The sequence below is a fragment of the Malania oleifera genome, chromosome 2 (assembly GCF_029873635.1).
Source record: "Malania oleifera isolate guangnan ecotype guangnan chromosome 2, ASM2987363v1, whole genome shotgun sequence".
In the NCBI taxonomy this organism is placed as follows: domain Eukaryota; kingdom Viridiplantae; phylum Streptophyta; class Magnoliopsida; order Santalales; family Ximeniaceae; genus Malania; species Malania oleifera.
Genome location: NC_080418.1, coordinates 148026274 through 148043199, shown reverse-complemented (window position 1 = coordinate 148043199; position 16926 = coordinate 148026274). Strand labels below are relative to the sequence as shown.

The 16926-nt window shown below is 36.9% G+C and overlaps 1 protein-coding gene across 1 annotated transcript; it reads right to left on the bottom strand.

The window, feature by feature from the left end:
* Window positions 1-11533: 11533 nt before the first annotated feature.
* Window positions 11534-16916, bottom strand: LOC131149292 (peroxidase N-like). The gene is made up of 4 exons (XM_058099628.1): window positions 16485-16916; window positions 15786-15968; window positions 14804-14969; window positions 11534-12729 (listed from the first exon to the last, which is right to left on the bottom strand). The coding sequence occupies exons 1-4, from the start codon at window positions 16701-16703 to the stop codon at window positions 12287-12289; spliced, it is 1011 nt and encodes a 336-aa protein (XP_057955611.1). The 5' UTR covers window positions 16704-16916; the 3' UTR covers window positions 11534-12286.
* Window positions 16917-16926: the final 10 nt, after the last annotated feature.

Here is a 16926-nt window from a genome sequence, read left to right as displayed (position 1 = left end):
ATCCCTGAACGAAACGACGGTAATATCCAGCTAGCCCCAAGAAACTGCTGATCTCTTGGACGTTTCTCGGTCTAGCCCAATTCACTACTGCCTCAATCTTGCTAGGATCCACTAAAATACTGTCTCCAGATATAACATGCCCCAAGAACACAACCTTCTCAAGCCAAAATTCACATTTACTGAACTTGGTGTACAACTTCTTTTCCCGAAGTGTTTGTAAAACCTACCTCAGGTGCGTCTCATGCTCCTTATAACTCCTCGAATAGAACAGTACATCATCAATAAAAACAACAACAAACTGGTCTAGGTATCGGTGAAGGACTCTGTTCATCAAGTCCATAAATATCGCATGAGCATTCGTCAATCCAAACGGCATAACGAGAAAGTCGTAATGCCTATACCGGGTCCTGAAGGCCGTCTTCGAGACGTCTTCTACTTTCACTTTCACCTGATGGTATCTGAATCTGAGGTCAATCTTCTAATACACCCGTGTACCCTAGAGCTGGTCAAACAAATCGTCAATACAGGGTAGAGGATACTTGTTCTTGATTGTTACTTTATTAATTTCCCTGTAGTCTATACATATCCTCATAGTCCCGTCTTTATTCTTCACAAATAACACCGGAGCTCCCCACGGAGATACACTGGGTCGTATGAAGCCCTTATTAAGCAGATCTTGCAACTAACTTTTTAATTCTGCCAACTCTACTGGCGCCATTCGATAAGGTACTTTGGAAATAGGCGATGTACTTGGAAGTAGATCTATGGAAAAATCTACCTCTCGATCGGGTGGCAAGCCTGGTCTGGGAAAACATATGTAAACTCCTTTATTACAGGCGTGCTAGCAAGTTTCAATTCATTTTTTGACATCTCTTTCACCATAGCCACAAACCCCTAACACCCACTCAGTAATAGTCTCCTGGCCTGAATAGCTGAAACTAGCTTAGGCAGGGATTGTACCTGCGACCCTACGAACTTAAATTCTGCTTCCCCCGAAGATCTGAATATCATTTCTCGTGCACGGCAATCTATGCTGACAAAATTAGCTGCTAGCCAATCCATGCCAAATATAACATCAAACCCGTGCATGTCCAGCACTATCAAATCGGCAGACAAAGCCTTCCCTTGAATACCAACTGGACAATCTCGAAGTACCCTACTTTATCTTACTACCAACCCAGTCGGTGTAGATACCAACAGTTCAACATCTAATGATTGTGTTTTAGCCCCACATAATTTAACACACCCCGAAGATACGAACAAGTGTGTAGCTCCTGAATCAAATAATGCAATAACTTTAAAAGAAAGCATAATGACCATACCTGTCACTACGTCACTTGACGTCTCAGCCTCACTCGGCGTCAGAGTAAACACCCTAGCTGGTGCCATATTCCTCTGCTGGCCCCCACGTGGTGCCTAATAGCCTCCCCGATGTGGTCTAAGAGTTGGAACTACATCTAGTGGGGTAGGGCAGTCTCATACCATGTGCCCCGATCTATCGCAGCGATCGCACACTACACCACCAGCTCGACATTCTCCCCAATGCGTCCTACCGCATGTCTGACAAGCTGGAGGGCCCTGCCCTGTTTACACCTCGCGTCCTCCTGTCTCTTGCCTCCGCCCTCTGCCATGATTTCCTCTCCTCCACTGGCCCAGTCTATGACCCTGTTGGTAGCCGGTAGATGCAGATCTCTTCCTCTGTCCCTACTCCTATGCATCAAAACGCTTACCAACCTCTACCAAGACTGCCCTGTCGACTAACTCAGCAAAGTTCTGGATCCGCAGCACCACTACCTGCTTGAATATACTCCGCCTCAAGCCTCTCTCAAACTGTCTCGCCTTCTTCACCTCATCAGGAACAATGTATAGGGCGAAACGAGAGAGCTCGATAAAACGTGCTACATACTACTGGATGGATAGCTTTCCTTGCTTCAAACTCAAGAACTCTTCTACCTTAGCCTCCCTCACAGTAGTTGGAAAATATCTGTCAAAGAACAGATCTTTAAACCGGTCCTATGTCATAGCTATCGGAGTCACCCTCTGCTGCTCCAATAGTCTCACCGCAGTCCACCACCTCTCAGCCTCTCATGTCAATCTATAGGTGGCAAAGAGGACCCTCTGTTCCTCAGTACACTACAGTACAATCAAGATTTTCTCAGTCTCTTGCATCCAATTCTCAGCGGCTACAAGATCAACTCCGCCTGAGAACGCTGGAGGATTCATCTTCGTGAACTTCTCTATAGTGCACCCATGGCCTTCAGATAGACCACTCTGCTCCCTTGAACTCCTAGCGATCTCAGCCATAACCTGCTGAGTCATGCTACGTAATACCGCGTCAGGGTCGGTCCCAGCTGCACCTGATGGTCCTGCTCCATCACTGCCACTCGTATGGGCACTATTTCCTTCTAGATCCATCCTGGAAAATAGCAGTTGCAATTCAGTAATGCTATCCTTATAATTTACCCACCTTTCCTCACCACTTATCTCAACATTTTTAACTCATTTCTAATCCCCAGTCCTACATTCTAGGAACACAACCCGACAATAGCTTACTATGGTTTTTCTGAAATCGTCACCCTAGAAAAAACACAGAAACTACCACGGAAGTCCTGCCTCTAGACTGTAGAACAACCTCAAATCATTTCCTAAAATCTGGTATTGTTTCCGCTGCATTCTAGAGTCTACAGAACCTAGCAACCTAGGCTCTGATACCAAGCTGTCACGACCGTCTCAATTTCTACAATTTTTTTTAAAAATAAAATAAAATCAATATCATATATCTCAAAACCCAGCTCAACCAATCATAATCCACCTGAACCCGTGGGTACCAGGGATACATCAAAACACAATCGGAAGCCTAAGAAGCAAGAAATATATATATTCACAATATTGTAAACACAAAACATCCATCATTTTACAACAAGTACCAGAGCCACTACAACCACCGTATTTCCATATATACATCTCAAAAATAAGACCTAGGGACATTTCCCCAAAAATCTAACTATCCCTACAAAACTTTCCCTTCAAAAGGGCAGATACACAGCACTAGTTTAGCGGGGCTTTTCCCACTCTCTTATCTAGGGTTCTTGAAAAGTTTATAAAATTTAGGGGTGAGACACCTCTTAGTAAAGGAAATAAACTAATACTAGTGTGTGACAACATGAGTATTCTGTGTTCAACATATATCATACATAACATGTTCATATCATTAATTTTCACATTAACCATATCATTTTGCACATATACATATATTATGAAAATCATCGGCCCGTATGCCGATATTACATATTTTATCATAGCTCAGCCCGTACGCCGGTAAATCATAGCACAACCCGTACGCTGACAAATCACATCCACATAGCACGGCCCGTACGCCGGCAAATCATATCCACATAGCACGGCCCGTACGCTGGCAAATCATATCCATATAGCACGGCCCGTACGCCGGCAAATCATATAAAAATCTCGGCCCGTAGGCCAATTTTCCATCATAAAAATTCATATCATTTACATTTCCAAAAACAGTATTTCATATATTTTATACTCATGCCACACAAACAGCTTTTCACATATTCAATCGTATGATCAATTTCACAGTATTTTGCAAATATAAAACATATATATATATATATATACATTTTTCGCAAATCAGATGCTAAATATATATATATATATATATATATATATATATATATATATACATACATTTTCTCAAAACAAAACTAGTTTAGTTTATCCCCTTACCTGACTATTGAGAAAGCCCCCAAAACAATCTAGTCTAACCCCCCGTAAGATTTCCTGACCAATACCTTGAAACTGAAAAATTTTCAGTATTAAACTTCAGTATTTTCGTACGTACAACATTTTCTATAACAGCCACAAAGTCAAATTTGGCTTAAAAAGCCTTACCTCAACTTAGGGATGATTTCCAACGTTCCCAATCAACACCCTTGGAAACAAAAACTCCCAGTATTAAACATTAATATTTCAACGCGTATAACACTTTTTTCAACTGTCGCAACTTTAAATTTGGCTTAAAAAGTCTTACCTCAACTTAGGAATGATTTCCAAATTGCTTTCTCCAACGATCCGCTCTTGTAGATTTGCAAAGAACTTCGCCAGGAGCGTCGTGGTGACTTCGATTTGTTGATCCGGCGTAAAACTGGCCCGAAATCGAAGAGAGAGAGAGAGAGAAAGAGTTGTAGGAGAGCGAGAGAGAGAGAGAGAGAAAGAGAGAGAGATGTGAGGCACAGGATTACTCTACAATCCAATTTGAAATTGGATGCAGAGAACTAGAGAAGCTTCCTAAAGAAGCTTTACTTTAAGATAAACTTACATATATTATATATTAATATCATAATAACTACTAATTAAAGCAAAGCTTCTTGAAGAAGCTTGTACAACTTTATATATATATACCTTTAACTTATATATATTACATATATATCATAATATCTTATTTATACACACACACACACACACACACACACACACACACACACATATATATATATATATATGTATATTTATATATTTTTTTCCTTATCATACTATTCATATATATATATATGTATATTTATATATTTTTTTCCTTATCATACTATTCATTTTACTTGTTAATTTAATTAATTTATTTTATTTTATTATTTTATTATTATTATTATTATATTTTTAAAAAAATTTTATTTTTTCCCGGTTACTACATGTATACCAGATATTATATAAGATATGAATTTTTAAAGTATGTGTTGCCTGAGTACATGATATTGATATGAAGTTTTATGTAGTTTTTTAGTATTTCAAGTTATACAGATATAGTTAGATAATTGCAGATTATATACAGACAAAATATGTGTGTGTGTGTGTGTGTGTGTGTATATATAGTTTTATTCAGATGATTACACAGACAAATATATATAATAGTATACATATATTTATTCAGAACAGCATATGCAATGTATATAGAAAGCTATGTTTTCCTAAATGTCATAACACTCATATTATACAGAAAGAAAGTACAGACAGATTATACAGTTATAGCATCAAGATGCTACAGATATTACAATATTTCCAGTACAGAAATATAATGTTATGGTTATTTTGGAAATATAATGAAAACAGTATAAAGAGTATAGTATGTATATATATAGTATCATATCCCTGTGAAAAGATTACAGACAGATATAGTTTACAGAACACAGTACCGTTGCTATATACAGATAGAGTGCAACCACATATCTCAGATAGTGTGTGGGTACCGTCTAACCGTGCTCGAGGAGGATGCAGCTCTCCAGAATGTTGGGTTGAGGGGGCCGGTTAGACGAGATAACAGTCAGTCCCGAGCTTAGGAGTGGATGTAGTTTGACCGGGTTGAGGTAGTGTAGAGCATGATGACTTACCTGGAGGGCCGACTAGGTTAAGTACTACCTACGGGCTGCACAACCCTGTCATGAGGGGTTAAATCATGACATACAGAATCCTAGGGAAAGAGCACAGTTATCTATACGTATACAGTTTTACAGGTTTCGTTGTATATAGTATGATATAGCAGTGATATAGTAGCATGAATGATAGAAAGTTCAAATGATATAAATGTTTTAAACTACTATACATATGTTTTACAGATTTTTCAAATCATGCAGTTTTATATATACTAATGTTATAGTTTTATGACTCGGGCGCCACACACTAGTAATAGCATATTTCCACTTACTGATCGTCATCTTACCTCATTACTTTATCATTTTTCAGATGAGCTAGCTAAGCGAGCAGATCAGACTCGCGGATAGGGAGTTTACTTGATTACCCTGGTTGTAGGGTGAGTTTTTGACAGAGTTTTGTATTTTTTGGGTAGATGATACTAGAGGGATTTATTTTGTATGGCTATGGTCTGTAGGTACTGGATTCTGGTATTGTATAGTATATATATAATGTTATATGATTTGTGTTTCACTGCTTAGGTATAGATATATATATATATATGGAGAAATTTTGAGGATGTTGCGAGGCCGCCTTCGTGCCGATGGGTGTGACGACACTGGGATTGCTGATCATGTGTGCGTGTGCGTGTATGCACTGTTGTGAAATTAGTACTAGAACTGCATTTAACTGCGTGTATGTTGCATCATGATAACACTCAAATGTCATACACCGATATAACCTGTGTTCTTCCTTACTGAGAGGTGTCTCACCCCTACTGTACGTGCATTTTTATAGGTTCTTTGAGTAACTGGAACTAGCGTATTGGGTCGGGAGTGTAGTGGTCGGTGTACTGCGGGTAGCGCTTGGGTAAGTGCTAGGACTTGTGTTTTTGTGGGTTGCCATTTTGAGATGTGTTGGGCACCTAGTTGTACATTGTTTGATGGAACCTTGATTCTGTCCTTATATAGACTCTAGCATGGTACTGTATGTATATAGAATGATCGTATTTCCAATGCATATATTCTGTTATGTTTGGAAGTGTATAGGGTGCCTGGGAACCCCACGAGGTCAAACTCGCATCCATTAACTTGTATCTTTAGATGTTTTGTATGATATAGAGACAGGTTAGATTACATTTTCACCCCTGGGTTCCATTTCCGGGTTCAGGGCGTGACAGTTGACGTGGCAATAATCTAGTCATCTAGGGAAAGCACAAGTCGGATGGTCACAATTGCTCCACGTTGCCCCTCAATTGCATGTCTTTGGTTGAGTCATGTGTCACCATAGTACAGTGGCATGTGTCTCATTAAGCATGTGCAAAGGTTGTTGACATATGAGGATTAGGGAAAAAAGCAAAATATGTGAGCACACACACTTACACGAGCCCTCTACCCGAGATTCATGTTTCAAAATTAGACAGGGGTGTAGTCTCGTTTGCTCTTATGAGACAAGGTTTTTGGGGGCACTTGAACCACTCCAAGTCTATAGGGTGAGGAAATGAGACATACTGGGAACCTTTTGCCAATAATGAATATAACTTGAACTGCACATGTTTAATTATAGCTTCCCCCCCCCCCTCTCTCTCTCTCTCTCTCTCTCTCTCTCTTAAGATAAAGCCTTGGTGAAAATCTTAAGTAATAAATCCACTTATGGTTGGGACAAGAGCCCCATCCTTCTTCACATGGCTTGATTTAATCTTTGTTGTGTCTGGATGAATTCCTTGATATGTTGTCTCACATTTTTTACATTCACTCTAGGCATACATACTATCTTGCCAACATTCCGAAGTAGCCCAAAATTACCATATGGATAGCTCAGTGGCGGTGCATAAGGAGGATGAAGCCACTGTTCAATCATATTTCAAACTCCATAAGAGCCATTAGTGGGATAGTCTAAATAAAGAGGTTAACACAATGTTGCTAGCTCGAGTTAGGGTTGATACCAGATCGAACTCTTTGAAATAATTGAGGAATACCTTGGCCGGTTGGACAATTGAAAGACATCTGAAATTATCCTAGCTATACGGTCACATCGGAGTCTTGTTGCATGTGATAGTGAACTCAGAAGTGGTGAATGTATTGGTGGGGTTCTCGACCAAAACCCCTTTTACTAGTACTGCTTTACTTTTGAATGGGTAGACATGGCTCCCACCATCGAGGCATACTATACATCACTGTTACACTTGCTGAAGACTCGTTCACCTTATGGGAGGTATAGACACAATCCCACAGTAACTTTTACGAGGGAATTATGCAGATTGAACAAGGTCGGTGTTTAGAAGATAAATCGAAAAATCAAAAAAGAAGCTAAGAGCGTCACTTGGGAAAGCTTGAAGACCATAATGGAGGGAGAAGAGCAAGAGGAAACTCATATGAGTATACTAACCCTTGCCATCTATGGGTTGGTAATTTTTCCTAAGGAATTGAGTGTTATTGACCAAGAAATGACCTCATTTATGGCTCAAGTTCGAAATGGGGTTAACCTGATACCCGACATTCAGACAGAAGCATTCTGATCCCTCAACTATTGCAGGATCCTAGGATAAGGCCTAGTAAGATGTTGTATCCCGATGCTCAATGTCTGGTTTTTGAGTCATATGCCATTCAAAGGAAGTCATTTTCATCTCATACTCTCAAGCCTCTGGATTCCTATATCCATCTTTGGAAAGGCCAAATGGGAAGAACACCCGAACAAGCGGGAATGGGGTGAAGGAATGCGTAATTGGGTAACAAAGGGGTTTGTGTGGCAAGCTCCCTAGATGGGATACACCCACATGACATAAAGATGCTTAGAGTTTCCATGGGTCCTATTATTAGGCTCATAGGGCGGAATAGCCTACACTCCTCTCATGTTTAGGAGATAGGTAGGATATTGTCAATTCGTACCCATGACACATGTATTAAGTAATTCAGAGTTTCACTTATGAGTATCAAGGAGTTCAGAAACAGATTGGGAAGTTTGTGGCAACATGGAAGGCCGTCCACTTAATAGACATGGCAGGCGTATTACAAGGATTCAAGAAGACTCTTATAAGTGGAGTACCAGTTGGATTAACCCTCAGAATGCATACTTCCAGAAAAATTGAACTCAGAAAATTCCTACCTCTCCAAAAGAATCCTCGAGGATTGCCTAAACCGCAGATGAAATCAAAAATTGATAGAACCAAATGGCAGAGGAAGCTTTGATTTGCTAATAAGTGAACCATGGAAGCGGAACTGAGTGCTAAAATGGCAAAGCGAAGGGAACACAGAATAATCCTCCAATGCTAGAGAAATATGAAGAAAAAAGAGACACAAATGCATACAAACTGAAGAAAAAATAATGGCCTTGAGGAAAAAGGAAAAAAGGCTCCAAACATAGGTAGAGCTCAATAAAACCCTTTTAAAGAATGTTAAATATGATAATGAAAGAAAATTTAAAGCCTTACGAGAACTCAAATATCGAGTGCAAGAATAGGACAAATAGTTATGGGCCAGATGAAATGCATGACACAAAGGAGCGACATCCTAAACACTGAATTTTCAGACATTTGTTGTAATAGAGGCAATTTGACAATGATATTTTATATTGAAGCTTTGTGTAATAAAATTGGTTGGAATAATAAAAGTGATCTTGTTTCCCATGTTTGCTTTCCTTGGAGTAAGAGGGCTTTTCATGAATTTTGGCAAAGTAGTCATTTAAGTTGCATTGCATAAACATTCATGCATTTTGCACATATTCATGCATGCATAATCATATACTCACAAGAAAGGAGTTGGTTGCAAAAATAAATCCACCTAGCAGGCTCTAGAAGTCAACATTAAGCCTACTTTGCATCCCTACAATACTAGGTGGAAGACCAAAATCATGGGTGAATAGCTAGAAAAGCGCGTGATGGGCCTAATGCAAGGCCATGAAGAAGTGAGCCAAGATGACAAGGAAATCAAGGAACAGATGAACAAATTGGTGGAACTAATGATAGCAAGGGGAAGGCTGCACATGTTCTCAAGGCCATGATAGAGGAAAAACTTTTCTACCCACCCGAGGTTCACGCCCATTCATGGACACCCGTCATCTCAATCTGCTAACATGGTAAGCGGCCTATGTTCGAGTGCCTAGTCGTTCATGCCAACTATGCTAGTGCCAGGGCTCCCATCTCTTAGGACACCCCCAATTGTGATCTTGGATTCTGGAGAGAAGGGATTGGCCAAAGAACCGAATCTTAGCTCAGAAGTTGATCGCAAGTACGAAGTACCGGAAAAGTGCCTATGGGCCGTGGAAGGAACAAATTTGTTTGGGTCAGTGGAAGCTTTTGATTTATGCTTAGTCCCGAATGTGGTCTTATCACCGAATTTTAAGGTCCCTAACTTTGAAAATTTTAATGGGTCTAGATGCCCATTGAATCACCTAAGGATGATGTACTGTCAGAAAATGACAGCATATTCTAATAATGACAAGTTGTTGATTCACTGCTTCCAAGACAACTTAACTGGGGCAGTCGTAAGGTGTTACATTCAGCTAGATAGAACCAAGATCCGTACATGGAAAGACCTAAGTCATGCTTTCATTGCTTAGTATAGACACGTGATTGCAATGGCTCCGGATAGGCTGACCTTGCAAAATATGGAGAAGAAAACAAGCGAGACATTCAATGAATACACCTACTAATGATTGAGGGAGGCTGCAGCCCAGGTGCATCCCCCAATAGAAGATAGAGAAACTATTTCTTTGTTTGTCAACACACTCAGGGATCCAAACTTTGGTAACCTCATCAGAAGCACCCCTCAGAGCTTTGCAAATCTGGTAATTGCAAGTGAAAGAATTGAGAGCGCCTTTAGAATAGGAAGAATGAAGAATGCAGGTATTGAGCAGAACGCTACCAAGAAATGGGTCAGCAAGAAAAAAAAGGGTGTGACCCAAATGATTCATGGTCACCCGTATAAGGACACCCAAACCAAATGGATAGATAATAGTACAACCTTCGAGCTAATGGTCAGCAACATAGCATTGCTAGTTGCACAACCACATATAATTTGGTCGGGCCTTGACTAGCTCAGAGGTAGTAGAAGCTGCAAATCCTTTGTAGTTGGAAATTTAGGCACTAGATATGAATTTGTGTGAATTAAGATAAAATGTAAGATAAAATTATATTAATTGTATGTCTGGGGGCTTAGAATTCTTACTTTAAATTTAAATTTGTCATAATTTAGATATAGTACAACACAAAATGTGCTAATTCTTCCAAATACATAAATCCAGTTCTACTACATGAAATCCCTAATTCCCAAAAGACCCATTTGGATTAAGGATTTTGTTAAACGGAGAAAGGAAAGAAGAAAATAAGAAGCAAGTATATTTTCTATTTAGTTTTCTCAATGCGCCAAATAGTATTAAAAATAAAAGTTATATTAATATGATTAAAAATTAAGAAAAATCAAATGTTAATAAGGTGTAAAAACAATAGGACATCAACATAATAGCATTATCACGACACTATGCTTTAATGTTCACAAATGTTTGTTTCATAAATTAATCAAATAAGATCTTAAAATTAACAAAACTCCGTTGCAAGCTTGGATAAACAAGCATATTCAAACTCAATTTAAACTTGACTCGACCTTTATACTTTTGTTAAACTTTTACCGATAGGTTTGAATGCAATAGTTAGCTTAATTGGCTTGACTCGGCTTGGCTTGATTTGTGTTAATATTTCAATGAATAAACTTAAATAGATATATTGAACAAGTTTGGCATAACTTAACTCAAATTTAATTAAAAATTTAATGAATAAGATTGAATATAATGAAGTTTGACCTAAATTAACTTGTTTGAGTTACTATTCATAAATCTAACCTACATAGATCTTGAATCCTATCTAACTAAATGCTAGGCCAAGACCATGGAGAAACCACGAGGCCCATCCATATATAACATTTTGTCTCTTAGTTTCTTTTCGTATACTCATCATTGGTGAATATATTACATATATTAATCTTGAACCTTTCCAGATCTTGCGTTGTCTGTGAGTTATGAACTTTGACTATTTTTGCGTGGGAGGTGTCGTTGTAATGTGGTGGGAGGGGGCTATTTTGGGAAGTTAATACACAATGTTGAAAAAGTTAAAATATTCGGACAAATTTCTAAAGTTGCTTTATTTAATATACACAAAACAACTAGAACAACCTTAGAGAAGCTTACAAACATCCTTACATATCGATCATACCTACAAGCATATATATGATACACACACACACACACACCATTTATGTTGGAGTACAAAAAGAGATCTCATCATATTTGATAACTCATGTTTCACTTGTTTATTAAATGTGGATGTAGTGGATGAGAGATGGAGTCTAATCAAAATAGTCAAAGTTTTTATTCTTTTTTTTTTTTTTTTTTGTTAATTTTTGAAATTTAGATAAATTTCAAAAATGTTCCAACTTACTACGTCGATTAGACCCAATCGTTACCGAAAGATTCCAAATTCAATCAACAAGTAAAACGTAAGTCAACTTCAAATCTAATATAAAAGATCTCTTTTTAAAACTTACATAAATCTAAAAGATCTCTTTTTAAAACTTACATAAATCTTATGAATACTTATTTATATATAAAGACCTAACTCCACCACCCATATATGTTTTTATATATAAAAACTAAACAATTATTAAGACTTCAAAAACCCATTTCCAAAGTGTGGGACCCACTTGGGTGTGGGCCCATCCTCGTGTCTACTCTCGACACTATCCGAGATGAAATTTTTGAAATGAAAATAATTTTTTAGTTTTGATATATAAAATAATATATGAATGATACAGTAAATTCTTTTTATACGAGTGAAAAATCTATTTATAAGACGTACGACTACTGTGCTCGCATATTAACTACGAGCAACTTGGGAGTTAACACTCCTGCAGCTCTTACGAATCTCTCCAGCAGAGCCAGTGAGGGGATTTGAGTTTCCCATTTTGATCATGGAAGTGACGAAATCCGAAAAGAAGAGACCTGAATTACTGCTGTAGCTTTCTACTAGGGTTTTGGTGAACGCCGAGGAAGCGTCACTGTTGGTGGAGTGGAGAATTTGGTCAGAACTAAGAAGGCCCTTCGCGTTGAGCAAATTCTTGAAGTAATGGTTATCGAATAGATCGGTGGAGTTACGATCAAGCGCGGTGGTAGCATTTCCATCGCTGTTTTGTGGGCACAGTGCTTGTAGATCGGAGGCCATGTCGGTGTCCATGGTGGTGTCTGCAACTCCAGTGCCGGAAAAGTTGAACAACCGATTGCTGAAAGTGGCACACCTTGCTAATCCAATTGTGTGACCTCCTGTAAACGCAAATCATAGTTGATTAAGGCTCCATTTGAAATTCGAAAACACTTTTATGTAAGGAAAATGAAAAAAAGAAAAAATACAAATCTAAGATAATATTTTGACTATTCACTATTCAATAGTATTTCTTTAAGGTCCAAGATACTCCTAGCATGCAGATTTCTTTAAGTATTTCAGTAATTTTAATGGTGAGCTCTTTTCTACAAAGCCATCTGCTAATTGTATGTGGGTTATGGTAGGTTTAGCCCACAGCCCAACCTTATTTTGTACAAGATTTATATATATATATATATATATATATATATATATATATATATATATATAACAAGATGTAATTCAAATAATATGAGCATTTGACCATAGTCAATCAGATTTAAGCAAATGAGTGGATGCACTTTTTTTTTATTATTATTATTATTATCTAGGGACTCCAGTCATCATCGCACAACTTTGTACACTATAATGTAGCACCAAACCTAGGAGGGCAAAAGTCAGCCGCCCATTGATGCACCCTTGATAATTCATCGGGGTGAACTCTCGAGGGGGACACTACATTATCATTATTGTTTTACTGAAATGATTAAGTCACTTATGAAAAATTATTAGGTTAGTCTATTTAATTATGTTATAATTTTTAAAAACTAATCAAATCTCATTCAAAATAGATAATGTTGATATATATCCAAAATCTAAGTAATTATTTGGTTATTTAAAATGTAACATAGTTGGACAACCTAACTTAATAATTTCTTCTTCTTTTTTCCATGAAATTTGTAAAATCTTAATTATCAAGAGTTTATAATGGTCTTAGTAGTGCTACATTGTTTGTGCATTTTTTACTACTAATAAAAGAAGTTGAAAATAGTTGGCAATTTCTTTTTGAGAAATGCTAGCAAGGAAGTACTCTTCCTCATGGGATTTGGAGTGTGCCAATTATAAGATATATTAATTTTTAGACCCATTAAAATGTTAAGCAATCCCCATAATTGCTATCCACATCAAACTATATCTTTCATTCATGTAAGGTCCAAGTAGGGTGGGCAAGAAAAATCTGAAAATTCGAATTAAATAAAATCAAACAAAATCAAATTGAAAAATTGATCAACCATTCTTTCAGTTTGATTTCCATTCAAATTTTTTAGTTTTTTTCAATCATTAGGTTGGTTTCAAATCAAAATTTTTAATTTTTCAAATTATTAATTTTGTTTTGGTTCGGCCCACTCAGTAACTACAATTAACCAAACCAAATCAATATATTATAAATATTTGTATAAATGAAAACTATATACAATATTAATTATATAACATTTTAATGATTTAATTTTTTTAAAAAAAAAATTGTATAGCACTAAGATTGATGCTTAAATGTCAATGATGAATATTTTAAGTTTGCATGTTGATTATTATGAAGGAAAAGAAATATATTATTTATAGTGACTTTAAAATTTTAAATAATATATATTAGTTCGGTCTGGTTAACCATTAGATATTGGTCTGGAAACTAATTAATTGAATTTCGGTTAACTATTTTAAACGATTTGGGTTCAGTTTGCATATGATTTAGTTAACAAAACCATGTCCACCCCTAGATCCAAGTGCTAAAGTGACATAATACAATTGGTGAGTTATAAATCTTTCGTGAAAGAATTATTTCTTACAAGTCTTATTTTTTTCTTTAATATTATTCTTAAAAGACTTTTTGTTTCAAACTCTTCGTCATAACTAGTGGAACTCTAGTCCATAAGAATAAAAAATCATAGGGCATGTATTTTGCACATGACTGATGTTTCTCTGATCAATTTGTATAAATAAGAGAGTTTGTCAGAGAGGAAAAATTATACAAGAGATTTGTCCCTCCACATGTTCATGTACCTGTGTTTTAGATGTTAAACACATGATAAATCGATCTCACAGTCATTAATATTGGACATATAAGAAGAAGGATTCATTTTCAACATATTTAAAATTTATGATATAAGCACACAGTGATAGAATAGATCCCCTATATAATTTCTTACCTGAGACAGATAAATACAAAAAATTTAGCTTTACCATCAGACGACTGCGTACCTGATAAGGACACAACATCTGTGAGATTAAGGCCTACAGCAACAAACTTTGCAGTGATTACATCTAATGCCTCTAATGGGGAGGGAAGCCCTGTATTTGCTCCAGATTGGTTTGCTGCCATACCATCCCTTCTTCCTAATAAAACTTTCCACGTCGGTCCTCCACTCTGCATTTTGTTAAAACATCACTTATAAAAAAAGCAATGGGGAGGGCGAGTTTCAGTTTGATGGTAAGAGTGCTACACTGTAACAAGAAGATCACATGTTCAAATCATGGAAACAACCTCCCCAGTTGTGGAGATCAGACTGCTTTATGCACTGACTGTTCTGTGTGTTTGATTTTTACTACTAATAGGTATAATTATGGTCATTTGTTCACACAACATTTTTTATTCTTTGAAAAACAAGAAAGGCTGATGATCAACCTAATGCAGCAACTCTTGGCTATAAGTGTTTATGAAAATTTAAGTTTGCTATTGTTAAAAATTATCCTGGTGCTTTTGGGAATACAAATTTCAAATTTTTAGTTTGAATTTGGATGGATTTGGATAAATTCTATTACAATTTTGTATTTCATCTTATCCAAATCCAAGATCTCTCCAAACATAAGGTTAGAATACTTGAGCTAATAGCTTGCCCCAAACTTGATCTTACCGATTACCTTGGAAGGGCTTAACATGACTACTTAATTATGATTAATCAACATATGACTGGAGACTCCCATAAGTTTTAAATTATTGTCAACTAGTTTGAACTGATTGAAGCCATATATGTCTTGTCAAAATTTTCTATTAAACGCATATTGTTAATATATAGATTGGAAATGGTTCACTTACTCTCTAAATATCACCTTTTTATTTATTATACATGTATCTTTGTATGCATGCAGCTAGAATAGAAAAAGTATATGTATAATCATCATAAATAGAACAACATATTAGTATTGGATGCGAGGAGGAATACTAAAAAGAAAAAAGACTTACAAGGAGAACCGAATCTCGAGCAGCTATGGCTAATATATCAGCACATGACACTATGCCACTACATGCACTCTCTACAGAACTTTTTATCTGGTCTATCACTTCAAAACCTCTTGCAGAGTTTAGATTTGGGCCTGCAAGTTTCTCACTATCACTTCCATCCAACAGAATTGATGCATCACAACCCTGCAAATGCACATGAAGAATTAATATATACTTTCTATTTGATAAAAAATATATTGATTGACAGTGTGGGCGAGCTAAGATCTACATTTTTTCAGTGGGTGCAACACTTGTACTATTGCTTTTAAGTACAATTTCTAAAATGCTTATACCCTATACCTTTTAAGTATTATAGCTGTTTGTACAATTTATAAAGCACTATATACCCTACATATACCTTTTCTCAGTATTATAGCTCGAGCTTACATGCTCCATTTGAGTGGGTGCAAACTTTAACAATTACTATAAGGCTTCACACATAGCATTAAGTTGGTAGATTTTTAGATTCTAGTGGGTGCACTTTCATTAGGACATACGTAGACCCATCGATATGTTAATCAGTTACTTTGAGACACCTAACACGAGAATATCCACTTACATAAAGGTCTGACCTTATAAAAAAATCAAACCTAATTGATATTTAAATCGATGGCTGATTCCACGTAACTATCTTCCGAGGGAGTTTACATGTACACTCACATTGACAAAGCAGTCATGAAAGTGAAGTCGCAGCAAAGATGCAGCCATTCTCATCTCACTCTTTATAGCATTTTGAACCTGTTTTCTCACAATGCTAAGGAGATTTGGGCATGTGTTGGAGTAGAAATCAGAGGTTAGCTGCGACCTCACAACAGCACAAAACATCAAAAAGGCAAGAAACAAAGAATAACCCTTAAAGCTCTTTGACATCTTCATCATCAAAATATATTTTTTCTCAATTACAACTGCAAGCTAGCTACGGCAAATGGAGACGCATACAAAATCCTTGAGGCTATCTCTATTTATAACCAAGATGATCAATGGGTGAACGACAGACTTCGAAATAACATGGACACTGTATTATTTTTTTAAGCATATTGGTTAATGGTTTGGAGTTAAACTCTTAAAGTGGCACGCATGCTGTACTGAGGCATGGGCGGCT